General features: G+C 32.9%; 1 protein-coding gene across 1 annotated transcript; it reads left to right on the top strand.

The window, feature by feature from the left end:
- The first annotated feature begins 20,544 nt into the window (after positions 1-20,544).
- Positions 20,545-23,917, top strand: LOC107951842 (putative disease resistance protein RGA3). The gene is made up of 2 exons (XM_016886990.2): positions 20,545-23,219; positions 23,525-23,917. Exon 1 carries the CDS (start codon positions 20,823-20,825, stop codon positions 22,647-22,649), a length of 1,827 nt encoding a protein of 608 aa, XP_016742479.1. The 5' UTR covers positions 20,545-20,822; the 3' UTR covers positions 22,650-23,219; positions 23,525-23,917.
- Positions 23,918-27,842: the final 3,925 nt, after the last annotated feature.

The following is a 27,842-nucleotide window of genomic DNA, read 5'->3' as shown; positions in this document are numbered from 1 at the left end:
GCCAATTGTGGAGCAATAATGGATTTGACAATATCTACCCTATCGTGCTTTATTGTCATCCTTAAAAATAAAGTTTTCTTTAAAATGCAAAATTACATTTTTATCCTATTAAATTTTATATACATTATTTTATAAAAAACGAAATAATTAAAAAAATATTATAATCAAATATTTTCTTTACTTTCCACAATTTAATCAAACAAATATCGTAAATATTCATTTATTTTATTAACTTTATCTATCTAAACAAAATAAACATATTAGTAATACTAAAAAGGAATTTCAAACTATTACACGTGTTTTAAACAATCCCGTACATATATCTGTATCTATATATATAGTTAAATCCATATTTTATGATTTTTACTCATAAAAATTGTTAACTAAACAAGAGCTGATTTTTAGATCTAAGAAGCTAAGAAGTAGTTTAAAAAGTACGCTATAAATACTCAATTACAATAAGTTCTCTCTAGAGCCTCATTCTTACATACAACACCAATTAAAAGGTACTGGAGTTTTAGCTTCAACATACTTTCCAATACTCAATATTCAATATTCAAAAGCTTATCCTCGTTTTTCAGTAGGAACTTTGTTGAGAAAACCTGCATTAATGACATGCAAATCATAATGTTTCACCAATCATCCTAAATTTCTCAATAAGAGCTTTCCAGTTTCCAGACACTTGGATATTGATATCAAGTGTTGTAAATTAATGCAGGTGTTAGTTTCAAAAACAGATCATCCTAAATTTCTCAATAAGGACTTCCAGTTTCCAGACCCTTCGATACTTGGACACTGATATCAAGTGTTGTAAATTAATGCAGGTGTTAGTTTCAAAAACAGACTGTTGATTCATCCCTCGAAAGAATCCCAATGGTTACTACTCCCTCCTTGTATAATTGGTGAAGAAACTCAATATCCTTTCAGTTTCCTGCAGCAATATTAATCACGTTCCACATCAATATTCAAGTTTCAAACACTGCCAAGGATTCAATGAACTTAAAATGAGACTTTCAAGGGGAGATTTGTTTCCAATACCCCCTGTTATAAATAGGTGAGGACATCGATGCCTCAGCCATTGTATGCGTCCAGTGAAAAACCAATTTCTCTCCTTATCCTTCATATCAAGAATGGGTTCAGTAGAACGACTTATGGGAGATGAGTTTGTAATGGTGGATGGTACTGCGTTGGTGACTGAAGTGCTTAGCCGTAGAGTTTGTAGAAGGATGAACAATTGCGTTTTTATCATTTTGAAACGTATGATAAAGCATGATGACATGGTTGCTGGTTTAGACATAACCTGGTTTACTTCAGATGACGCGTTAGTAGCAATCTGTACGTGGATAGGTTGTGTACTAATACCGCTTAATAGCGGTTCAGGTTACATTACAAAGCTGTTGAGCAACAAACATAACAGTTGTTGGAGTTCATATGAAAGAGAATGTCAGCAAGATGAGAAGATTACTAAGTAGAGTGGAAATTAGTAACGCAGTGGATGTTGGTGAATTGGCTGCGGATTTGCTTCACAATCCACGTCTTCGTCGAGTAGGCGTGAGGAGATTGGCATCTGAGGTGCTGGTGTTTCAACTCAAGTCTAGGCCTTTTGCTTTAAGCTCGATCTTTTTTAGTATGGAACCAGAACATCTGACAGCAAACCAGATTGAATGTGTAGCAACTGATGCTTATGCTGCTTATAAGATCGGGAAGAAGTTGCTTGGATTTTAAGTTTAAATTTTGCAATCATTTTCAGTTTGGAATCCCAACTTGTTTTAAGTTAGAAGAAATAATTGCATCATAACTTCACTTTACTACTGGAAATTTATGTAAATATGGATAAAAGATCAATCCAACTAATTTAATTAAAATCATGACAAGCATTAAACTAACTAATATAATACTCTTATAAACCTCATCAGCTGAAGGTTCCACACATTGTTAATATCCTGTTAATGTATGTGCTTTTCTTTCCAAGTTTCGAAGCCTTTCATATTATACGAGGTTGACCTATGCTGCTCATGTTGTCTAAGTTATTTGTATTTACACTTGTGTACACCAAACTCACCCATTTAGCTATGATTCTTGTAAGATATTTTTAAAAAAATCTAAAAAAATTATTTCTTTCAAACCATTAAATATTAATTAAATTGTTTAAATCATGATGATTGAAAATAATAAAAATAATAAATATTAATTAAAAGTAGTACTTGAATTATTCGTGATGCATGATTGTATTCTCTCTATATTTTTTTAAAAAATTAATTAATTTTAATTTCATAATTGGTATTCTTAAATATAAAAATAAAATTAATAAATAAAAAAATACTCTAAACAATAACTAATTGTGTAAACATCTAAAGATAAAATTATTGAAAATTCGGATACCAGAAGCAACAACATCAAATTTATGATTTGCCCATCTTCCAGCAAAAAATGTTATGCCAACAGATAATATAACCAATGCTCAATGTGCATTTTCGTTGGTTTCTCTGGTGCTTTTATCGGACTCGAAGAGCATGGTGGGAGTATGCCACCACAAAGACCAGCATTGCCTACAAGGTCCTCAGGATTTATGGTTATCAACAAACCATTAGCAAGGACCGGATCTTCAAGCTTGTTGTATGATAGGTTCTGCCCAAGGCTGGTGAGGTGTCGAGATCGAGATCTAGCGGTATTGAGCCAACTAGAGAATTATTCGACAAGTCAAGAATGGCTAATGTGTCGAGGTGTGTCTAGTACATATCCAGCCGTGTCCGCAGCGTGTACGTGTCGGATACCAATACGATATTGGTACAAGGGGTTTTCCCTATGTCGGTACTTCATAATTTGAGAGTCAACGGTAAAGAATCTGTGAATGAATTTTTCCATAGCTCAAGTACTTTTAGTTTGGTCAATTTTTCAAGTTTATCAGGAACTGAACCATTTAACTAATTTGTCATCAAATTGAATAACTGCAAATCCTTTAACTCTGCTAACTCTATTAGTATCTCTCCTGATATCTGGTTATCAGAAAGATCCAAGAACACCTATGAAGCATAGGCACGTACACGCAATACATGTACAACACGATATGAATATGATGACACAATAATTTTTAAAAAAATGAGGATGAGAATATGGATACGGATACGGCAAAATACGATAAAAAAATAATATTTTTAATATTTTAAAAAAAATATTACATTAACTAGACAAATATTACATATATATTTTTTAAATTCAAACTGGATTTTCATTTATTCATATAAAAAATATAACAATAGAAATCTAAAACAGTTTAAACAGAGCAAACAAAAAAAAAAAAAAAGCAGGCCGAAGTAATGACCAGGCTCGTGGAAAAGAAAAATCCAGAGAATTTAAACAAACCAACAAAACAAAATATCCCTAATCTGTCATTTATGTATTGGCACCATTCCACCATCATCATCAATTCAGAGCAGTGGGTTCCAGCTACTGAGACAAAATTAGTTCAAACTTTGGCACCTCTCATCTCCATTCTCTGTTACTTTCCTCAACAGCTTATCAGTCCGGTTCCCTTGGCCTCTCCATCTCCGATCGCCGACAAGCATGACTAGGAACATCACACTCCAGATAAATCATTTCTTCGTCCTTCAGACCTTGACACTTTTTTACCCCTATTTTTCTTCCTCATCGTTGCTTCTCTTCTGGTTTTTTTTTTCGTTTCTGAAATGTATTTTCAGGACAAAAGAAAGTCATTAGTTAATTTTAAATTATTATCTATATATATTTTTATTTTACTTTTTCAGTGTTTAAATATTAATAGTTTTAAATTTATGTCTTATAATATAACAAGATTTTAATTTAATATATATAATTTTTAATTTAATTCAAATAATTTTATGACTCAAATTTAATTTTATTTAATTCGATGGAACACTAAACCAAAAGTAGAACAATGTTACGCAGGGCTTTGAGTAATCACCTCTCTTAAAACGGGAAAGCTTCTATACATCTCATGAACACAAAGTGTGTGAGTTGCTAACATCCCTAAAAAAATTATAGATGCATTATTAACCAAACAAGAGCTGATTAACCAGTAGCCTAAATACTCATTGAAAAGCTTATCCTCATTTTTAAGTAGATGTCCATATATAGCCTTAGATACAGGCGTTACTATGGATTTTGGCCCGTTTCATGTCGGTATAATAGTAGACTGACACAATATTATCCAATACTCATTGAAAAGCTTATCCTCATTTTTAAGTAGGAACTTAGTTGAGAAAAACTGCATTAATGACATGCGAAATAGAAAATTTTGCAATAGAGTTTGGATAATAATGTTTCACCAATCATCTTAAATATCTCAATAAGGACTTTCCAGATTCCAGACACTTGGATTTATCCCTCAAAAGAATCCCAAAGGTTACTAGCTCCTTGTATAATTGGTGAAGAAACTAAATATCCTTTCAGTTTCCTGCAGCAATTAATCACGTTCCACATCAAAATTCAAGTTTCAAACACTGCCAAAGATTCAATGAACTTAAATTGAGAGTTTCAAGAGGAGATTTGTTTCCAATACCCACTGTTATAAATAGGTGAGGACATTGATGCGTCAGCCATTGTATGCGTCCAGTGAAAAACCAATTTCTCTCGTTATCTTTCATATCAAGAATGGGTTCAGTAAAACAACTTATGGGAGATGAGTTTGTAATGGTGGATAGAGGTTCGTTTCCATCTGAAGTGCTTAGCTGTAGAGATGAAGGAAGGATGCGGAGTTGCGTTCTTAGCATTTTGGTACATATGATATTGCATGATGACATGGTTGCTGGTTTAGACATAACTTGGGATACTTGTTCTCCATTGCTTTTGGGATGAACTTTTGCTAAAAAAAGTGCTTTTCTCTTAAAAGCAATGAAGAACACATATCATTGGGACAACTTTTTTAACTTTTTGAATGAGCTTTTTTAGAGATGAAAAAGCAATAAATTTTAGTTTTTTCAGCAAAAAAGCACTTTTGGCTGTTTTTTTACCTTTTTAACCTTACTTTTTGACTTAAAATGTGTTCTCTTTCTTGGTTATTTAATATGAGTTTTACAAATATGTTAAAAGCATTAATTAAAAATAAAAAATAATTTTTAAAATAATACAATTGTGTCAATATCTAATTACAAATATTTAATTATTATATTTAAATATAGTTTATATATTCTAATTAAATTTAATAAATAATTAATATTAATTACTTAGAAATATTTAAAATTAATATTATATATTAAAATATTAACAATAAGTTATAATAAATTATTTTTTTATATTTTTACTAAAATATCATAATATTAACTAATTTGAACATTATTTAAATACATATTTGTTACTTTATAATATCATGTCTAAAATGGACATTTTACTTTTCAAAGCACTTTTTGACAGCAATATCAAACACTTAAATTTTTCTAAAGCACTTCTCAAAAGTACTTCTTAAAAGTATTTTTTTACAGCACTTTTCAAAAGCACTTTTCAAAAGCAATGAAGAACTGGCCTTTTAGGTTGCGCGTTACTAGCAATCTTTAGTCTGATTGGTTGTGTACTAATAACGTCTGATGGACGTTTAGAGTGCATTAAAAAGCTGTTGAGCAACAAGGACATAACATTTGTTGGAGTTCATATGAAAGAGAATGTCAAAAAGATGAGAACCGAAAGTTATGTTGAAATTAGTAACGCAGTGGATGTTGGTGAATTGGCTGCAGATGTACTTCACCAACCACTTCGTGGAATAGGTGTTAGAAGACTGGCAACTGAGGTGCTGAAGGTGCCATTCAAGCCAAGGCCTTTATTTTTAAGTTGGGGCAACCTTAATGTTAGGGAACCAGAAAATCTGACAAAAAACCAGATTGAATATGTAGCAACTGATGCTTATGCTGCTTACAAGATTGGGAAGAAGTTTGCTTGGATTTTAAGTTTAAATTTTGTCATTATTTTCGGTTTGGAATCTCAAGCTGCTTTTAGTTTGGAAATTTGTAAGTATGGATAAAGGACCAATCCAACTAATTTAATCAAAATCATGACAAGCATACTAAATAACTAACATAATGCTTGAATCCAACCTGAGCGGTCTAAAAACCTCAGTAGCTGAAGGTTCCATACACCTGTAAATGTATGCTTTTTCTTTCCAAGTTTCGAAGCCTTTTGCATTATACGACGCTGACCTATGTTGCTAGAATTTTCATGTTGTCTAAGATATTTGTATTAACACTTATGTTCACCACACTCACTGATATAATTCTTGTAAGATATTTAAAAAAAAAACCTAAAAAAAATATTATTTCAAATCCAGGAATGCCGTGGTTTTTCAATAATCACTTGTTATTACTGCATAAACTGCAATTGAAAGAAGATCTGCTTACCATCACGATGAATTATGCTGTGTTTTGATTCAAATCCATGACTTGCCCCCGGGACTTATGTTGGAAACAATGGCAAGGTGATTTGGATCGATTTTGGGTGAGTTCCTGGAGTATGATACCAAGATCCCATCTTTGGGATTGTAGCGGTATATGAGGACAAAAGTGCGTTTGGATGCGCACTTTGCCTTGAAACGAAAAAAGAAGGTTCAATTGGGAGATAGAACATATTATATGCTCGGTTCCAATGAAAACTCAACATTTTTTGCTTTATTGGTGGTAAGCTTGGACATGGAGAAAGTTTTTGCCCAATAAGGGTTCGAGTCGATCTATCTCAGATCATATTTGGTTGGATATCACTTTGTGAGCTTCAAAGAGGGGAGGGCCAACAAGAGTTAGCTTCTAGTTGCGTCAATTAGATGGTACAAATTGTCGGATTCTGGATATGAAAAGGGGATTGAGTTCACGTAATTCAGGGGATCTCATGCTTAATTTGGGTGCTAATATCAATCCTAGATTCCAAGTTGTTAATGAGGAGATTATGTCATGATTTAATGGATTCTATAAAGCGGGTGTTGGGCTGAGTGGGTTTCAGGCCATTGTAAATGGGCTTATGGAGTTAGGATCTAATGGTAAAAATAGCCCCATTCAATTAGATGATAGAAAAAATGAAAAAGGACTTTGAAAGAACCAGAAGTGTCAGGTGACAATGATGATTTATCAGCTGGCTCTGCTAGGCAAGGCAACCAGACATTATGAAAATCTTCAGTTGGAACTGTAACACTTTTAACCCTTATCCGTCGTTGGAATAGGATTATGAGGCGTTAATAAAATTTACCAAACATTTAAACATAATTCACAACAAATACTATTCAGTTTCCGAAATTATTAATAACGTCCCTTAGTTGGCTCTCGATGCCCAAAATAGACAATAGAATCAAGTCGGGACTAAATCGAGAACCCAGAGAATTTTTCGCTAAATTTAAAAATTTTTCCTAGGTATAGGGGTCACACGCCCGTGTAGGTAGGCCGTGTGGCTTACACGGCCAAGTGACACAGGACACACGGTCGTGTCCCTAACCATGTAACTCTCTGACTTGCAAAACATGACGAAGCAGTTTTTACACGGCCAAGTCACACGCCCGTATGCCAGGTCATGCAATTAATTTAAAATAGGTGCAGTTTTCGCACTGCCAAATCAAATGGCCATGCCTTAGGCTGTGTTACTCACACGGTTGAGACACACGCCCGTGTCTCTGCACGTGTGCTCAATTCTGAGCATTCTGTTTCTCAATTTAAAGATGAAGGGGACACACAGCTAGACCACATACCCATGTATCAGGCCGTGTGTCACACACAGTCAAGACACACGCCCGTATGTCTACCCATGTAGACGAAAATAGGCCATTTTAAAACCACTTTTCTCACCCTTTACACAATTAACCTGCACACCACTCTCAAATATGCCAATATAATCCAAATCAATCAACCATAATCAAGTTTTAAACCTAATATATTATCTCACAACTCATTTGCATAAACTTACTACATAAACTTCATTCATTGGTTACTATAAACCACTACTAAATTCAAGCATACAAACATACATACTTGTACATATGTCACCCATAACCATATTATAAGTTCACTTCTTTTCAATTCAGCCCTATACATGCCATATAAACCTTGAATGCATAACAAAATCTACCATAGTAATTTGGATAGTGTGAGCCGATGCGTTGATCCGATCTTCCGATTTCATGTTAAATCTACAAGGAACATTAAACACACAAAAATAAGCTTATAGAAGCCTAGTAAGTTCATTGACTTAAAATGTATAAGTTTATTGACTTAAAATGTAAATCTTATCGAACATACAATAATAAATCATCATTAATCTTAGTATTTCACTAACATTGCCTGCCAATTCCAACTCCAGAAGATGAGTTCACTCGATTGAGCTCAATATCAAGTATTGGTTAGATTCCCTTGCTTTAATTCAATTAACACTTACCATTACTTATCAAATTAGAGAACGTTTTACGGATTTGAGTACGTTGTTTGTTTGATGCCACACATCAATTTAGTTTTGCACACAATTTGCCATGGCCTTGCCATGTCTTGCACACTTATCACTTTGCCATAGCTCAGCTATGGTCTTACACTTATACACATATAGATGCCATAGTTTAACCATGGACTTACGTTCACTTTCACAATGCCATAACTCAGTTATGGTCTTTTCAGTGAAATGCCATAGCTTAGCTATGGTCTTACATTCCACACATTGCCATGGACCAACCATGGACTTATCCGTCAATTCATCACTTGTCACTAAACATAAGTACTCAATCCTGCATATCCCTTAATTTGAACTTTGAATTGATTTTATATTGGTGCAATAATCATAATACCATAGCATACATATGCAATAATTCATTATGACATTTATACATATGAAATAATTCATTATGAAATTTATAAATTAACAAATAATCACGCAAGTTCAACTATATGAACTTACCTGGGCCAATTTGTAGAAGTTGTAAAATTTCAAGGACTAGTCGGTAATTTTCTCTTTTCCGTGTTTATCTTTGGATTCTCGATCTATAATATAAAATTTTCCATTCATTAGCATTCATTTCTATTCTAATTCACTTCACACTTTATACCCTTAAATTTTCAAATTTACACATTTACCCTAAAATTTACAATTTTTACAATTTAATCCCTGTACAATTCACCCATCAATTTAGCTAAATTTTCTCAATTAAAACTGTATTCCATCATTTTAAGCTACTTCACAACCTTTGATGTTTAGAATTTTAGCATCAAACCCTAATTCCTAACTTTTTCACAATTAGGTCATAAAATCAATTTCTATTGAAATTACTTAATAAAATCATCATATAACAAAATTTAAAGTTTCAAATCCATGTAAATTTATCATAAATAACCAACACTTATCAATGGTAACTTTAAATTTTGTCCATAGAATCAAAAACTAATGAGTTCAATAGTTGGACCTAGTTGTAAAAGTATCAAAATTACAAAAATTACAAGAAATAAACATGAATTGAACTTACTTGTAGCAAGATTATGAAAAACCAGTTTAAAGAGACCCTTTAATGGCTGTTTTTGGCTGGAGAAAGATGAAGAAATGTCTAGATTTCTTTTTAGTCCAAACTTTATCTTATTAATTTTTCTTTTATTTCCCATTTACCCCCTAATCACTTAATTTCTTTGTTTTTTTCCTACCTCCACCATTTTATCCATTCACATTAGGGCTAATTGCGCTTTAAATCCTTCTTTATTTAACACTTATGCTATTTCATCACAATTAAACAAAATTTGCACATTTCTCAGTTTAGTCCTTTTTAATTAATTAACTATCCAAACACTAAAATTTTCTAACAAAAATTTATTACTATCTCAATAACACTCCATAAATATTTGTAAAAATATTTATGGCTCGATTTATGAATTTGAGGTCTCGATATCTCCTTTTCAGCCCAATTTACCTAATAATTCCTTTTTAAGTCACAAATTTCACCAATTCAAAAATTCTTCTCAAATCACACTTAACTCATAAATATTAATTTATCAAATTTTCAAACTTATGCATCGGATTTAGTGATCTCAAATCACTATTTTCGACACCACTGAAAATTAGGCTGTCACAGGAACGTTCGTGGATTGGGGAACTGTAACAGCCCGATTTAGACCCTAGTCAGAACAATGGTTTTGAGACCACAAATCTGAGTTAGAAAAATATTTTAATATTGTTTTCCGTACTTATAATATGTGAATTAAAATGTGTGAAAGTTTCGTATAAAAATTTGATCGTTTGTATGCCTAATTTAGAAAAAGGACCTAATCGTGTAAAGTACAAAAGTGACTTGCTATTTGTTAAAAGTGCCTATTTTCTATGGCTTTTTAATTGTGATGTCCTTATGTTGTGAATAGACCATTTTAAGCTTGAGTGGACCATTATGGGCATGTATTAATGAGTTTTCATGAATTAACATTAAGGGTAAAATTGGAAATTGATTAATATATTATTATTAATTAAAACAAAAGAAATGAAAGCCATTATTCATCATCTTCTCGCCAAAAATCTTGAGCTTTGAATATTCGCAATGATCCAAGCTTGATTCAAGGTTTGTTTTTGTTCAATTTTTGATAATTTTTACGTTTTTAAGATCGTTACTTTGTGTTTTATCAAGCCCATGCTTAAATTTCAGAATTTGATGATGATTTTGAATTATTCCATTGATGATTTTGTGAGCTTTGTGATGATAATTAATGAAAAATGAAAGATATGTGTTAGATTAATATGTTTTGTATTTGAATTTTTGACGAATTTGAGTAATTTGGGCTAAATTTTGAAAATGAGATTTTAAGGGACTAAAATTTGAAATAAGTGAAATATATAGGCTTATATGAACTACATGAATATTCGGCTAAGCATGAGTATATAGAAATTTTGTATATTTTGTGATTTTTTATTAAGGACTAAAGTGTTAAAATGTGAAAATATGAGGGATAATTTGCAAAATACCCTAAACATGTGTATATGGATTTAATTGAATGATTTGGTGAATAAAAGAGTTAAATTTGAATGTGTTTAGATTAAGAACCAAAGAAAACAAAATTAGATCGGGGAAAGTCGAAAGTAGTTGAATAGCCGTTCGTTTCCGTTTATTCCTGTACGAGGTAAGTCTATATACAAATAAATGTGTTTGAATTGATTTATTCATGCTCATATGATATTGAATTGTGATGAATGGTTATAGAAGCTGAATATGTGAATCTGAGAAAGTTCCGATAATGTGACGACGTCCGAAAAGTCCCGTACGAACCATATGAATGGTTAGGATACATATGTCATAACATAGGATTTCGATATGTGATTTCGTGTAAGACCACCCCTGGGAAGTTGGCATCGGTTTGAGATTTATGTGTAAGACCATGTTTGAGACATCGACATCGTATTTGATTTCGTATAAGACCCTGTTTGAGACAATGGCATCGATATTTGATTACATGTAAGACCATGTCTGGGACGTTGGCATTGTATGAGCTCTTTGAGCTATCTGCGTATCATATTTGATTCCGTACAGTTCAATGGGCATTCCAAGAAACGAATAACTATGTGAATATGTATTCAATTCAGGTACGTTTGAAATGTATATCATGTTTGAGAATGAAAAGTAAGTATATATACATTTGTGGACATATGATATATGTATGAATTATTATGAAAAAGAGATGTGTTACATGTAAGTGAATTATGATCAAATGAGTTATATGAGACATGTGGATATGTGATTGTATTTTGCTATGAATTACATGAAAGAATTGATTTAGAATTGTGTTATGTGATAAGTTTATTTGTATACGGCTTACTAAGCTTTTGAAAGCTTACTTTATTTGTGTTTTCAATTGTTTTATAGATTATCGAAGCTACTGGAAGCTCGAGGATCATCACTACACTACCGAATTCTATTTTGGTACCTTTTGAAAATGTGAATTTTAAAGTATGGCATGTATAGGCTAGAAGAAATGAAATAGGATTGGTGAAGTGTATGTCATGCCATGTGATATAGCTAAATTAAAGTTGCTATTTGGTTGGGTTTTTGGTATATATGTTGTGTTAAGAAATGATATGTTTTGAAGTACATAATTGGCCTAGTGAGAAATGGTCAATTTGGTAAGTTAGTTATTTGAATTAGTTATGGAAATGGTATGATTTTGATATGAAAAAAGGATGTGAAAAATTGGGATAATGTCATGTCTGAGTAAATGAGTTTGGTGTGTGATTTTGGTATGTTTTGATTTGGATGATAAGGATGATATTGTTTGGTGATTATATGACACGAACGTGATTGAAATTGGTTGAAATTATGGTGCAATTGTACTTTGATTTTGGACTTGTAGAGATGACTATTAAGGGTGGCAAATTGGCTTTTCAAATGGCCTATTTTTGTCCACACGGGCAGAGACACGGGCGTGTGTCTCAGTCGTGTGCGACACACGGTCATGTTACACGGCCATGTGTCCCCTATGGTAGTCCTACAATTTAAAGTCATTTTTGAGCATGGCCTTGACACATGAGCGTGTCTGGTGGCCGTGTGAGGCATACAGCCTTGGCACATAGACTTGTGTGGCCATTTCGAAGGGTACATGGACTATACACACGAGCGTATGGTTAGCCGTGTGACCCAAGCCAGTTTTGACCACGGCTAAGCCACACGGGCATGTCTCCGGTTGTGTGGATAAGTCAGTATGTATGCCCTGTTTTGACACTGCTTAGACACACAGACGTGTCTAATGCCGTGTGAGGAACACGGCCTGATCACATGGGTGTTTGACCTTTGTAACTTTGAAAATTTGTTATTTGTGTGGATGTTTGACTATGATGTGTGGATGTTATTTGTGAATTGATTATAAAATGTTTCGATATGTCCGGTAATCCCTTGTGAGTTCGAAAGCTATCTCAGTAGCTAGTGTTGGGAATATCAGGCCTAATCAATCTGAGTGCAAGCATTTTGGTAAACGACATCTGGAAAATTGTAGACTGTACGATCGGGCTTGTTTCAAATATGGATCTTTAGATAATTTTATCTGTGATTGTCCTGAGTCTGTTGAGCAAGAGATTATGCAAAATCCGAGGCTAAGTGGCAATACAGCTAGGGGGAGACCACCCAGAAACACGGGTAATGTGAGTGGCAGTCAGAGAATGACTAAAAACACTGCTTTTAGATCTAAGGCTCGAGTACCTGCCAGAGCTTATGCTATTCGCACTTGCGAAGAAGCTTCGTCTCTAGATGTTATTACTACTACTTTTACTTTTTATGATACTTCTGTGATTGCATTGATAGATCTAGGATCAACACATTCATATGTTTGTGAAACTTTAGTATACAGTAAGACTTTGCCTGTAGAGTCTACTGAATTTGTGATTAGAGTATCAAACCCCTTAGGCAGATGTGTACTGGTTGATAAAGTATGCAATAATTATCTATTGATGATTCGAGATAATTACTTTTCGGCTGATCTGATGCTATTACTTTTTGATGAATTTGATATAATTCTGGGTATGGATTGGTTAACTTTTCATGATGCTATTGTGAATTGCAAATGGAAAACTATTGAATTGAAAAGTCAGAATGATGAGATAGTCCGAATTGAATCCAGTGATTTGAATGGGATACCAACTGTGATATCTTTGATGAAAGTCTTGAATTATATGAAAAAGGGTTATGAAGCCTACTTTGCCTATGCGATCGATTCGAAAGTGACAGAAAAGAAAATAGAATCAGTGCCTGTTGTTTGTGAGTTTTCTGATGTGTTTCTTGAAGAATTACCGAGATTACCTCCGATACGAGAAGTTGAGTTTGGTATTGAATTAATGCCAGGAACTACTCCGATTTCAATAGCTCCATATAGAATGGCTCCGACCGAGTTAAAAGATTTAAAGTCTTAATTGCAAGAGTTGACCGATAGAGGATTCGTAAGATTGAGTTTCTCACCTTGGGGTGCTCCTATTCTGTTTGTAAAAAAGAAAGATGGCACGATGAGAATGTGCTTTGATTATCGTCAGTTAAATGAATTGACTATCAAAAACAAGTATCCTCTACAGTGAATTGATGATTTGTTTGATCAGTTGAAAGGAGCTACTGTGTTTTCAACGATAGATCTGAGATCGGGCTATTATCAGTTGAGAGTAAAGGATTCAGAAATTCCGAAAACTGCTTTCCGAATGAGGTACGGGTATTATGAGTTTTTAGTTATGCCTTTTGGATTAACGAATGCTCCTGCTATTTTTATAGATTTCATGAACAGAATTTTCAGACCGTATTTAGATCGATTTGTTTTCATATTCATTGATGACATTTTGATTTATTTTCGTAATGAATCCGAGCATGCCGAACATCTAAGAATAGTGCTACAGACTTTGCGTGATAAGCAGCTGTATGTGAAGTTTAAAAATGTGAATTTTGGTTACGAGAAGTCAGTTGTCTAGGACATGTTGTGTCAGCATCTGGTATCCAAGTTGATTTGAACAGAATTTCAGCTATCTTAGATTGGAAGCCTCCGAGAAATGTTTCTGAAGTCCGCAGTTTTCTGGGACTTGCTGGTTATTACAGGCGATTCGTAAAAGGCTTTTCTATGATTGCGGTTCTGTTGACGAAATTGCTTCAGAAAGATGTGAAATTTGAATGGTCTGAAAAGTGTCAGAAAAGCTTTGATCAGTTGAAAACCTTATTGATTGAAGCTTTGGTATTAGTGCAACTAGAATCGGGTAAAGAATTCGTGATTTACAGTGATACTTCGTTAAATGACCTAGGTTGTGTTTTGATGCAAGAAGGTAAGGTTGTAGCCTATGCCTCAAGACAATCAAAGCCACATGAAAAGAATTATCTGACTCACGACTTTGAATTAGCTGCTATTGTGTTCGCTTTGAAGATTTGATGTCACTTTCTGTTTGGTGAGAAATGCCACATGTTTTCAGATCATAAAAGCCTGAAATATCTGATGACTGAGAAAGATTTGAATCTGCGATAACAGAGGTGGTTAGAATTGCTAAAAGACTACGAGCTTGTTATTGATTATCATCAGGTAAAAGCAAATGTTGTTGCTAATGCTTTGAGTGAGAGATCATTGCTTGCATTGCGTGCAATGAATACTCATTTGGTTCTATTCGATGATGATTTGGTATTAGCCGAATTGAAAGTGAGACTATTATTTATTCAGTAGATTTACGAAGCTCAGAAAGTTGACAATGAGATTATAGCAAAACGAGCTCAGTGTGATTTGGATTTTGATTCTAAATATCAAATGGATAATGATGATTATTTGAGATTCCAAGAGCGGATTTGTGTTCCGAGAAAACCAGAGTTGATACAGATGATTCTGAAAGAAGCGCATCATAGTTATCTATCAGTACATCTGGGTAGTACGAAAATGTATAATGATTTGAAACAACATTACTGATGGTCTGGAATGAAAAGAGATATCTTTGATTTTGTTTCGAAATGTTTGATTTGTCAGCAAGTTAAAAACTGAATATCAGGTACCATTTGGTTTTGTTACAATTGATTATGATTCTAGAATGGAAATGGGATAGAATAACGAAGGATTTTGTTTCGGGTTTGCCCCTATCTCCGAGGAAGAAAGATGCGATTTTGGTTGTGGTTGACTGATTGACAAAATCAGCTCATTTTATTCTGGTACAATCTAACTACTCGCTTGATAAATTAGCTGAGTTATACATTTCCAATATTTTGAGATTGCATGGGGTGCCATTATCTATTGTGTTAGATAGAGATTCGAGATTCACTTCGCGGTTTTGAAAGAAATTGCAAGAGGCTTTAGGTACGAAATTACTCTTCAGTACTGCTTTTCACCCACAGACGGATGGTCAATCCAAGCGGATTATTCAGATTCTCGAGGATATGTTGAGATGTTGTATTCTTGAGTTTGAAGGTACGTGGGAATAGTATTTACCATTGATTGAATTTGCTTATAATAATAGATTTCAATCGAGCAATAAAATGACACCATACAAAGTCTTATATGGTAGAAAATGTCGTACACCTTTGTATTGGACTGAGCTCAGTGCAAATAAGATTCATAGGGTTGATTTGATTAAAGAGACTAAACAAAAAGTAAAAACCACCCGAGATAGTATGAAATCAGCTTTTGATTGTCAGAAATCATATGCAGATTTGAAACGAAAATATATTGAATTTGAGATCGGCGACAAAGTGATTCTAAAAGTATCTCAGTGGAAGAAAGTACTTCGGTTCGATAGAAAAGGCAAATTGAGTCTGAGGTTTATCAGACTGTATGAGATTATCGAGCGTATTGGACCAGTAGCTTATAGATTGTTATTACCACCTGAGTTAGAAAATATTCATAATGTATTTCACGTATTGATGCTTCGACGATATAGATCCGATCCCTCGCATGTGATTTCTCCATCCGAAATAGAAATTCAGTCTGATATGACTTATGAAAAGGAACCGATCTGTGTTTTAGCTCGCGAGGTTAAAGAACTGCGAAATAAGAAAATTCTGTTAGAAAAAGTAATGTGACATCGACACGGTGTTGAAAAGGCTACGTAGAAGCCCGAAGATGGTATAAGACAGCAATATTCGAACCTATTTGATAGTAAGATTTTTGGGGACGAAAATCCTTAAGGGGGAGAGTTGTAATAGCCAGGTTTACACCCTAATTAGAACAGTGGTTTCGAGACCACAAATCTGTGTCAAAAAAATATTTTAATATTATTTTTCGTACTTATAATATGTGAATTAAAATGTGTGAAAGTTTCGTATAAAAATTTGATTGTTTGTGTGCCTAATTTAGAAAAAAGGACCTAATCGCGTAAAGTGCAAAAGTGACTTGCTATTTGTTAAAAGTGCCTATTTGCTATGGCTTTTTAGTTGTGAGGTCCTTATGTTGTGAATAGACCATTTTAAGCTTGAGTGGACCATTATGGGCATGTATTAATGAGTTTTCAGGAATTAACATTAAGGGTAAAATTAGAAATTGATTAATATGTTATTATTAATTAAAACAAAAGAAATGAAAGCCATTATTCACCATCTTCTCACCGAAAATTAGAAAATAAATAGGGTTCTTATGCTTTGAATATTCGACCATGGTCCAAGCTTGATTCAAGGTTCGTTTTTGTTCGGTTTTTGATAATTTTTACGTTTTTGATATTGTTGCTTTGTGTTTTATCAAGCCCATGCTTAAATTTTAGAATTTGATGATGATTTTAAATTACGCCATTGATGCTTTTGTGAGCTTTGTGATGATAATTAATGAAAAATGAAATATATGTGTTAGATTAATATGTTTTGTATTTGAACTTTTGATGAATTTGAGTAATTTGGGCTAAATTGTGAAAATGAGATTTTGAGGGACTAAAATGTGAAATAAGTGAAATATATGGGCTTATATGAACTACATGAATATTCAGCTAAGCATGAGTATATAGAAAATTTGTATATTTTGTAATTTTTGTGATTAAGGACTAAAGTGTTAAAATGTGAAAATATGAGGGATAATTTGTAAAATACCCTAAATTTGTGTATATGGATTTAATTGAATGATTTGGTGAATAAAAGAGTTAAATTTGAATGTGTTTAGATCAAGAACCAAAGAAAACAAAATTAGATCGGGAAAATTCGAAAGTAGTTGAATAGCCATTCGTTTCCGTTCATTCCCGTACGAGGTAAGTCTATATACAAATAAATGTGTTTGAATTGATTTATTCATGCTTATATGATATTGAATTGTGATGAATGGCTATAGAAGCTGAATATGTGAATCTGAGAAAATTTTGATAATGTGACGACGTTCGAAAAGTCTTATACGAACTATATGAATAGTTAGGATATATATGTCATGACATAGGATTTCGATATGTGATTTCGTGTAAGACCACATTTGGGACGTTAGCATCGATTTGAGATTTACGTGTAAGACCATGACTAGGGCATCGACATCGTATTTGATTTCGTGTAAGACCCTATCTGGGACAGTGGCATCGATATTTGATTACATGTAAGACCACGTCTGGGATGTTGGCATTGTATGAGCTTTCCGAGCTATCCGCGTGTCCAATTTGATTCCGTACGGTTCAACGGGCATTCCAAGAAATGAATCACTATGTGAATGTGTATCCAATTCTGGTATGTTTGAAATGTATATCATGTTTGAGAATGAAAGGTAAGTATATGTACATTTGTGGACATATGATATATGTATGAATTATTATGAAAAAGAGATGTGTTACATGTAGTGAATTATGATCAAATGAGTTATATGAGACATATGAATATGTGATTGTATTTTGCCATGAATTATATGAAAGAATAGATTTAGAATGGTGTTATGTGATAAGTTTATTTGTATATGTCTTACTAAGCTTTTGAAAGCTTACTTTATGCGTGTTTTCAATTTTTTTAATTTTTTTATAGATTATCGAAGCTACTGGAAGCTCGAGAATCATCACCACACTATTGAATTCTATTTTGGTACCTTTTGAAAATGTGAATTTTAAAGTATGGCATGTATAGGCTAGAAGAAATGAAATAGGATTGGTGAAGTGTATGATGAAAGTTGCTATTTGGTTGGGTTTTTGGTATATAAGTTGTGTTAAGAAATGGTATGTTTTGAAGTGCATAATTGGCCTAGTGAGAAATGGTCAATTTGGTAAGTTAGTTATTTGAATTAGTTATGGAAATGGCATGATTTTGATATGAAAAAAGGATGTGAAAAATTGGGATAATGTCATGTATGAGTGAATGAGTTTGGTGTGTGATTTTGGTATGTTTTGATTTGGATGATAAGGATGATATTGTTTGGTGATTATATGACACGAAGGTTGTATGTTTTGTGATTGAAATTGGTTGAAACCATGGTGCAATTGTGCTTTGATTTTGGACTTGTAGTGATGACCATTAAGGGTGGCAAATTGGCTTTTCAAATGGCCTATTTTTGTCCACACGGGTAGAGACACGGGCGTATGTCTCAGCCGTGTGCAACACATGGTCATGTTACACGGCTGTGTGTCCCCTGGGGTAGTCCTACAATTTAAAGTCAGTCTCGAGCACGGCCTTGACACACGGGCGTGTTTAGTGGCTGTGTGAGGCATACAGCTTTAGCTCATAGGCATGTGTGGCCAATTCGTAGGGTATACGGGCTATGCACACGGACGTGTGGTTAGTCGTTTGACCCAAGTCAGTTTTGACCAGGACCAAGCCACACGGGCATGTCTCCGGTCGTGCGGATAAGTCAGTATGTATGCCCTGTTTTGACACTGCTTAGACTCATGGGCGTGTCTAATGTCGTGTGAGGCACATGGGCTGATCACATAGGTGTGTGACCTCTATAACTTTGAAAAATTGTTAAGTTTTTAAGAAATTTTATATGTGTTCGGTTTAGTCCCAATCCTTTCCTAAAGCATGTTTTAGGTCTCGTTGACTTAAGAAAGGGACTTTGAAATGATGTTTGACTATGATGCTATGATGTGTGGATGTTATTTGTGAATTGATTATAAAATGTTCCGATATGTCTAGTAATGCCTTATAACCCTAGTCCGGCGACGGATACAGGTTAGAGGTGTTACAGGAACCCACGGGCAATTCACCGTTTTAGGAATAAACTGATAGATGTTCGTCCCCAGATTTTGTTTTTTATAGAGACAAAAATCACAGTGAAAAAGATGGAAGGTATTCGAAGAAAATGTGGATTTCAAAATGGTATAGAAGTTGGAGTTTATGGTTCGAATGGGGGATTATGCTTAAGATGGAGACAACATGATGTGATAATTTTACGAAGATTTTCCCATCACAATATCAATGCAGAGATACATGAAGAGCACGATGGGTTTCGCTAGCGATTTACCGGGTTTTATGGACACCTAGAGGAACGTTTAAGAGGTTTAACTTGAGATCTTCTTCGTCAATTGAGTCAAATCCAAAGTTTACTATGGTTAGTAGTTGGTGAGTTCAACGAAATAGCTTTTTCTTTTGAAAAAAGTGGTGGTCGTATTGAAGCAGAGAAACATATGGAAGCTTTTCGTTCTGCTTTGTCCAATTATGACCTTAGTGATTTGGGTTTTTCTGAGAAATGGTTCACTTAAGAAAAAGGTAAATTTGCAGAAACAAACATTTGAAAAAGGCTTGACTTGGGGGTTACCAGGGCATGGTGGAGACAGTTTCTCGGTTATTCGATTACCCATTTATTACATTCCATCTTTAACTGGAAAAAATTAGGGGTTGTTAAAGGATATTTCTGATGTATTTTATAATTTTTCATGACTTTTTATGATTTTTATAAAATTAAAATATTTTATACATTTTTTACGATTTTTATATTTTTTAATTAAAATTTAATATTTTTTATAATTTTTATTATTTTTTAATTTTTATATTTTTACCATATGTCACGTCGTAATTGTGACATGGGATAGCTTTAACTAAAAAAATTAAGAATAATTAATTTTAATGCTCAAAAGGCCTTTTTGATGTATTTAACAGTTTAAATACCTAATTAAGTATAAAATAAAAATTAGAGGTTTAATTATCTTTTTTAAAAAATTGAAGATATTTTTAATACATTTTAAAAGTATTAAGTACCGTAAAAGAAATGAAATCGAGTTGTAATTGTTTTTTTTGAGAAAAATTAAGTGAAAAAAAAAGTTAGTGCTTTTTAAAAAAAAGAGGAGGGGGGCGGGGGGTTGACTTCGCACAGTACACTCCATCACTCGGATCCAGTGATTCTCACTGCTTTTGCAGTATCCATATCTCAAAATCAATTCTACGCAGTGTTTCAGTTACCCACTGAACTTCAACTGCAACTCTCTACTTTGTACTTCCTATATATTGATCTGTGTTTGAAGATATGGCGGAAGCGATTGTTTAGGCTATCTTGGAGCAGATGACTGCAATCACCATTGATAAAGCAATCGAAGCCTGGAGTCTGGTGCAAGGTTCTGAGAAAGAGGTGAAAAGGCTTGAAACCTATTTTAAAGCGCTCCGGTTGGAGCTTGAAGATGCAGAGGAGAAAGAATATGAGGACAAACGGGTTAAACATTGGTTAGACAAGTTCAGAGATGTTTCTTATGACATGGAAGATGTATTAGATGAGTGGGAAACTGCAGTTCAGCAGTTGCAAACAGATCCTTCTGGCTCTGCATCTGTTCGTAAGTGGAAGGTATGCCCCTTTGTTTCATGCTTTTCTTCCGGTTCTCAAGTTGTCAGGCGTTATAAAATTGCTACCAAAATAAAGGAAATCAAGGAAGAAGTAGATGGGATAGTTAGAGACAAAGTTAGATTTGAGTTGATAAAAAGAAAAATCAAGCAACCCAGACGTCCAGAAACTACTTCTTTTGTGGATGTTTCAGAATTAATTGGTCGAGATGCAATGAAAGAAGAGATAATCAGCATTTTGCTATGTGATGATAAGTGTAGAAATGTTCCCACTATCACTTTAGTAGGGATGGGAGGGATAGGGAAAACCGCTCTAGCCCAATTGATTTATAACGATCATAGAATTCAGACTCATTTCAGCAAAACAATCTGGGTTTTTGCGTCGGATCCCTTTGATCAAACCCAAATTGCAAGTGCAATTCTGGGTGATCTTGACCCTGATTCACTAATATCCCTCAAAAAAACAACACTGCAAAGTGCTTTAAGTAAAATAAGAGAAAAGCTTACAACGGAGAAATTCCTCTTTGTTTTTGATGATGTGTGGACGGAACGTGATCAAGATTGGGAACCACTAAAAGTGGCTTTTAAATACGGCATGCCTGGGAGTTGTATTTTAGTGACTACTCGTAAGGAATCAGTTGCTAGGCGAATGAAGTCACCTCATGTTGTTCCTCTACAACTTTTATCTGAGGAAATGTGTTGGTTGATACTTTCTCAAAAAGCATTTTCCGGAAGGAGCCAAGCGAGCCGTGAAATTCTGGAAGACATTGGAAGGGAAATTGCAAACAAGTGTCAAGGTTTACCGCTTGCAGCAAAAACTATAGGAGGTTTACTACAAGATAAACAAGGAAGAGAAGAGTGGCAAAATGTTTTAAATAATGTGATATGGAAATCAAGTTTTGCACATGAAATTTTTTCACCTCTATTATTGAGTTATTATGATTTGCCCTCACCCGTAAGACAATGTTTATCATATTGTGCAATCTTTCCTAATAGCTTTACAATTTATAAAGATGAATTGGTCCAATGTTGGATGGCACAAGGTTATCTGAACTCTGATGACAACGGAAGAAGAGAATTGATAGGGGAAGATTACTTTAAGTACTTAGCCACACGTTCTTTTTTCCAAGATTTTGAAAAAGATACTTCTGGCAGCATAATTTCTTGTAAGATGCATGACATGGTACATGAATTTGTTCAGTTTTTGACTGAACATAGATTTGTGACAGAAGAGGTGCCTAGAAATTCTACATTGGACATATCGTCCAAAAGAGTTCGCCATCTGAGGTTGGTAATTCAAAGTTGGGACTCTTCTCCTTTGTCCATTTGTCGCATAGAGAAATTGCGAAGCCTTGTAGTAGTCTCCGATGATGAAACATCCGGTGATGTCTTACAAGATTTGCTCAGCCGATCCAAGCTTCTAAGGTTCTTGGAGTTTGATTCGCTTCATCTACGCCCTGAACAAGTTGCTGATGGCATGAAAAATTTGATTCACTTGAGGTACCTTAGCTTGATATCTTGCTCGGGGTTAGAAAATCTACCTGAATCAGTTTGAGAATTGATTAATTTACAATCTTTGAATCTTCGAGATTGCTGGGATCTTAGGAAACTGGCAGTTGGAATGGGGACTTGAGGTATCTTTGTATTAAGGAATGTCCTCTTCTGAGTTACTACCCTAAAGGGATACGTCATTTAACCTCTCTCACGAGATTAAGTGGTATCAAGGTGAGAGTAGATCAAAGTGATGGTAATGAATTCAGAATTGGAGATCTAGAAAATTTAGACCTGCTGGGTGGAAACCTTTGTGTTGAGTTGATAGGAGATGAACTAAATTGGGCTGAAGCTAATAGAGCCAAGCTTCACAATAAAATACATCTCAAGAGAACAGATATATGGATCTGCTCCCTGAATATAAAGAAAGAAGAGGTACTTAAAGCTTTAAACCCACCATCCACCTTGCTTGTAGAATTGTTCGATTACCAGAAGTGGTTGGACTTCGATTGTGCTCGCTTTACGAGGAAAATGATGCAGGAGAAGAAGACCGAGATGAAGATTATTGAGAAAACTAGAATTGCTCTCTGTGTGCAAAAAGCAGCTCTTCAATTTATAGCTGAATGTAGCTCCGGTGAGGAAAGCTCATTCTTCTCTTATGATTAATTATTTTTCACTCTACGAATTAAAATGAATTGAGATGAGAAATATTCAATAGAATATCTGACTTCTATAATATATCAAAACAAAAATTTTTGGTTTGCTCTACTATAAAACTTATTGTAGCTGGAATTAATATTCAATATGATGAACGGTAAAACAACTCTTCTATTTCTCCACACTCATTCATGATCTCAAAAAACACATTCTTCGTCAAAGTAGCAAAATGTCTTATATTTATTTTAATTTATAATCCGAAACGGCCATTTTTTTTTGCAGGAAGTAGGAAGAGTACAAGTGATTGAAAAGAACCAAGAAACCAGGTAAAAACTTCGAAGGTTTTGCTTCCTCAAGTTCACCGTGAAATGGCAATTACTTTTCCATTACTCAATAGTCATACTATGTGGTCCATGATAGTGAGTTTGACCAAATTGTCAACCGAGAGAGGTGACCTTGATGCTAAAAAGTAGACATGAAGAAAGATATGTTCAATTCTAGGTATTTAATTAGAGTTCTATAGGGGAGGAAGGAAACAAATAATGTGTAGTTGTTTAAAAATCTGTAAGACTTTTGTGTGCTTCCTGCCACTTTTAGGCTGTGCGAGTATGGTTTCACCAACTTGGGTTAATTATTTATTCTTTAGTAAAATATAGAGTAAAATATTATTTGTTACCATATGCTTAAATTTTTTACATTTCGTATATTTAAAATTTAATCTCTGTCTATTTTTTGGATTTAAAAATTTAAGTTTATTTATTGTTACATTTTTTTCAATTAAATTTATCGGTATAAAAATATTCACTTGATATTGATGTAAAAAAAAAACATTATATTCATTGTCACTGTAAGGAAACAGGATATAATCTCACTACCAACCATCTCTAAGTATATATGTAACCTTGTCTTTCCAGTATAAAAGCCCACAACAATAGTTGAAGAAGATTAAGTTCCTTTCCATATCGGAAACTTCTTCCTCCTAAACTTTCCCACCAAAGATCAACTCCCTTTCTAGTGGTTCTCCACCCCACTCAGAGACCAACCACCATACAATCCACCACTTCTCCTTCTTAATCGCACTTGTTAGCAATATTCTATTATATTAATTAAAGTAATATTTTTAATGTTTAAACTACATGGCCTGAAGTAATAATATTTTTAAAATTTAAATCACTTTGCATTTTTAGTCGACGGAGATTGACATGACAAAGGTCACTTATTTGGATGAACATGAAAAAGAAAATTCTCTCCATTTTATTTTTACATATATAAGAAAGTTTAATTTTAGTAACATATTGCTCTTATTAAGGTGTTAATTGATGAAGTTAAGAGTGGTGAAGTCTATCTATATTAATGAAGTAGTTATAACAATTGTGTAATAAAGTGACACTTGTTAAGACATTCTATGTTCTTGGTTTGCAATAATGAATACTTCATATCTTTATTTTTTACTATTAAATTACACGTCCATTCTGATTTTAAATTGTTTAATGTTGAGCTTCTCTACCCTCAATATTTCAAACTCAAATTTACCATAAAAAGTGTATTTAATTTGTTGTTAGAAAATCACAAAATTCTTTTTTTAAATTTTCATTATTATTTCAATTCAAAATTTAATTACAGTTTGAAGTTTGTTTATTGTTGTAATATTTTAATTATCAAAATAATTAATATATTTTAATTAAGTATAATAATATTAATTTCATATTAATTACATGAAATTAAAATATTTTATTTTTTGAATAAAAAACACTTCAACATTAAAATATTAGTATAACCATGGGAGTTAGGTAAAACGATAAGGGTCTCTCCTATCTTAACTAGTGATCGAGGGTTCAATCCTCGTCTTGAATATGGAGCAGTTTTAAAGCTTGTGGCTAGTATCTACCCCCTTAATAGTCTTACAAAATGCGAAAGATTAATTAATTTACTAAATCTTGAATAACATGTAAAGAAAAAATGCTATAGTTGTTTGACATAATATTATCCCATAACTTATATTTTGAAGTTAAATTCTTCTATTAACCCCTATATTACGAATAAGTTGTAAATTAAATCTTTATCTTCTAATTTGGTTAGTTTTAATTTTTATATTTTTAAAATTTAAAATTTTAGTCTTAATTCAAAAGATAATTGTTAAATTCATTAAGTTAAATTATTTTATTTTCAAATTTTCATACAATAAATATATTATCACATTTGTAATATCACGTCTTCTTGTTTTTTTCACAAAATATTTAGAAAAAAAATCATGTCATTTTAGTTCGTGAATTTAACGGCTACTATTTCAGTTATAATTAAAATTTTAAATTTTGAAAAGTATAATAAACTAAAAATGATCATATTAAAAAAATAAGAATTAAATTCACAACTTACACATAGTACGAGATTAATTATACAATTTAACTTTAACGGATTTAAGTACTACCATTTAGGTTGAGACATAAATTTCAAAAGGGTAAACTACACCATTAGTCACTAAACTATGGGTGAGTTTTCATTTTAGTCACTTAACTAAAAAAAAAGTTATAATTTGGTCACTGAACTATTCAAAAGCTTTCATTTAAGTTATTGGATTGTTAAAACCGATATTATACGAAATTTTCTAGTTTGCACTGTCTGCACTAATTAAAAGCTCTTTTTCCCGTTCCCTTTTACAATTCATTTTTTTCATGAAACAACTTTGACCGTCAAATCGGCTTGGATCTAAGGTATGTTCTTCTACTTGTCAATGGGTAGTGATCCACCGTACCAATCATTAAATCATCACTTGGAGCTCACTGATGGAACTTAAAAAAAAAAACCTAACAACTCAATGACTTAAGTAAAAACTTTTGAATACTTCACTAACTTAAACGAAAAATTTAAAATTATAGAAATTCAAATTAACTCAATTAGAGCACACCGATTAATAGAAGAATTTTTATTATGAACTTAAGCTCCGTTTGTTTTATTGAAAATGGCTTTCGGAAAATGATTTCTGAAAAATGACTTACTTATTTGGAAAAACTAATATTTTTTGGTGTTTGGATGAATCTGTGTAAAATATTTTTTATTGTTTGGCAGATTTCTTGAAAATATTTCTTAAAAGTTGTTTTCAATGAAACAAGTTGTTTTCAATGAAACAAACATACATTTGAGATTTATTATAAAGAGTTTAAATGAAGTAGTGAATTGATTACAAAGTGATGTTAAGGTGAAATTATAGTAAATAATGAGTCTCCATGATGTTAATGATTAAATTGTAAACTTTGTGAAATTTATAATTGAAATAAAAGAAGTGATATGCATGAAAATTTGTTATATGAAATAAGATATTATAATGAATTATTTGATTAAAGTGCTTATATGATGAAAAATAAATTACATGGCAATGGGACTAAATTGAAAATTGTAAAAAGTTTAAGTGTGAAACAATTTAATATGTGAATAAGAAAATTATGATAAAAGTTTAATGAATGTGTTATGAGATGATGAAATATGCATAAAGTATTGTAAAAGTGAAATTGTGGAAAAACATAAAATTTTTATTAAGACAAGGACTAAATTGTTAAACTTGAGAAAATATGTGGATGAAATAATAGAAGTGAAATACATAAAAATTTGATATGTGAAACAAAATATTGAGATAAATTATATGATTAAAGTGTAGCAAGAAAGAAAATTGATTTAATATAATTAATTAGTAAATATTGAACTTTTATGACAAAAAGGGACTAAATTGAAAAGTTATGAAAGTTTATAAGAAAATATTTGATAAGTGAATTTAGTAGAGAATGTAACATCTCAATGTTTTGACCTGATGCTTGGGTTGGGTATGGGGGTATTATAGTGAACAGAGTCTTATCAGTTTGAAAAATGTCTTATGGAAAAAAAAATTGGTAAAACATTTTACGGGAATAAGGAAGTAATTCTACGTTGACTGGAAAGCTTTTTATGTTGACTATCCTATTTTACATAAAACAAACATCGGAAAAAGTTGAAATTATTTTCTGTAAAAACTTTTACCTTGAAATAAACAGAGCCTTAATTGAAGAAGAATGACGTTAATGGCCCGCAAAATAACAAATTTCCACAATCCACTTCCAATAGGAATGGGATATTAATAGTTGACAAATCAGGTCAATAGACTTTCCAATTTCCAGACATAAATTGAATTTCCCTTCTCAAGATTGCTAAGAAGTTCTTGGGAGCTTGAATTTTTGATAATGCGTCATTAGTCACTAGCCCATTTAATTTCGTGGCTAATTGTTGATGGATTTCATATGTTTTGGTACAGTGTTGTTTAATGCTTATCTTCTAGTAACTGTTGTGTTAATGAAGATGAAAACCACTCCAACTCCATGAGAGAGTTTCAAAACGATATGTTTTGACTATTTATGTATGTTATAAATTGCATTAATCACTTTTCACAGCAAAAATTTAAGTTTCCAACACTGCCAATGGTTTAATTAACTTACACCTACCAATCTTCGTAACAGTGTGTAATCGATTACAATGATAATTTTGAGAAAATAAATGTTTCTGTCGAAAGCTGGCCAACCATGTAGCTGTTACTTTTTTGTTGCATTCTAAGTCTCCTCGATAGCATGTTGACTTG

This window comes from Gossypium hirsutum, chromosome A11 (genome assembly GCF_007990345.1).
Source record: "Gossypium hirsutum isolate 1008001.06 chromosome A11, Gossypium_hirsutum_v2.1, whole genome shotgun sequence".
NCBI lineage: Eukaryota > Viridiplantae > Streptophyta > Magnoliopsida > Malvales > Malvaceae > Gossypium > Gossypium hirsutum.
The sequence above is the reverse complement of the archived record's forward strand: the minus strand, read 5'-3'. Positions and strand labels throughout refer to the sequence as shown.

What these genes read in the sequence shown, in the direction of transcription:
- LOC107951842 (XM_016886990.2), top strand. Translation starts at nt 20,823, where the DNA reads ATGACTGCAATCACCATTGATAAAGCAATCGAAGCCTGGAGTCTGGTG.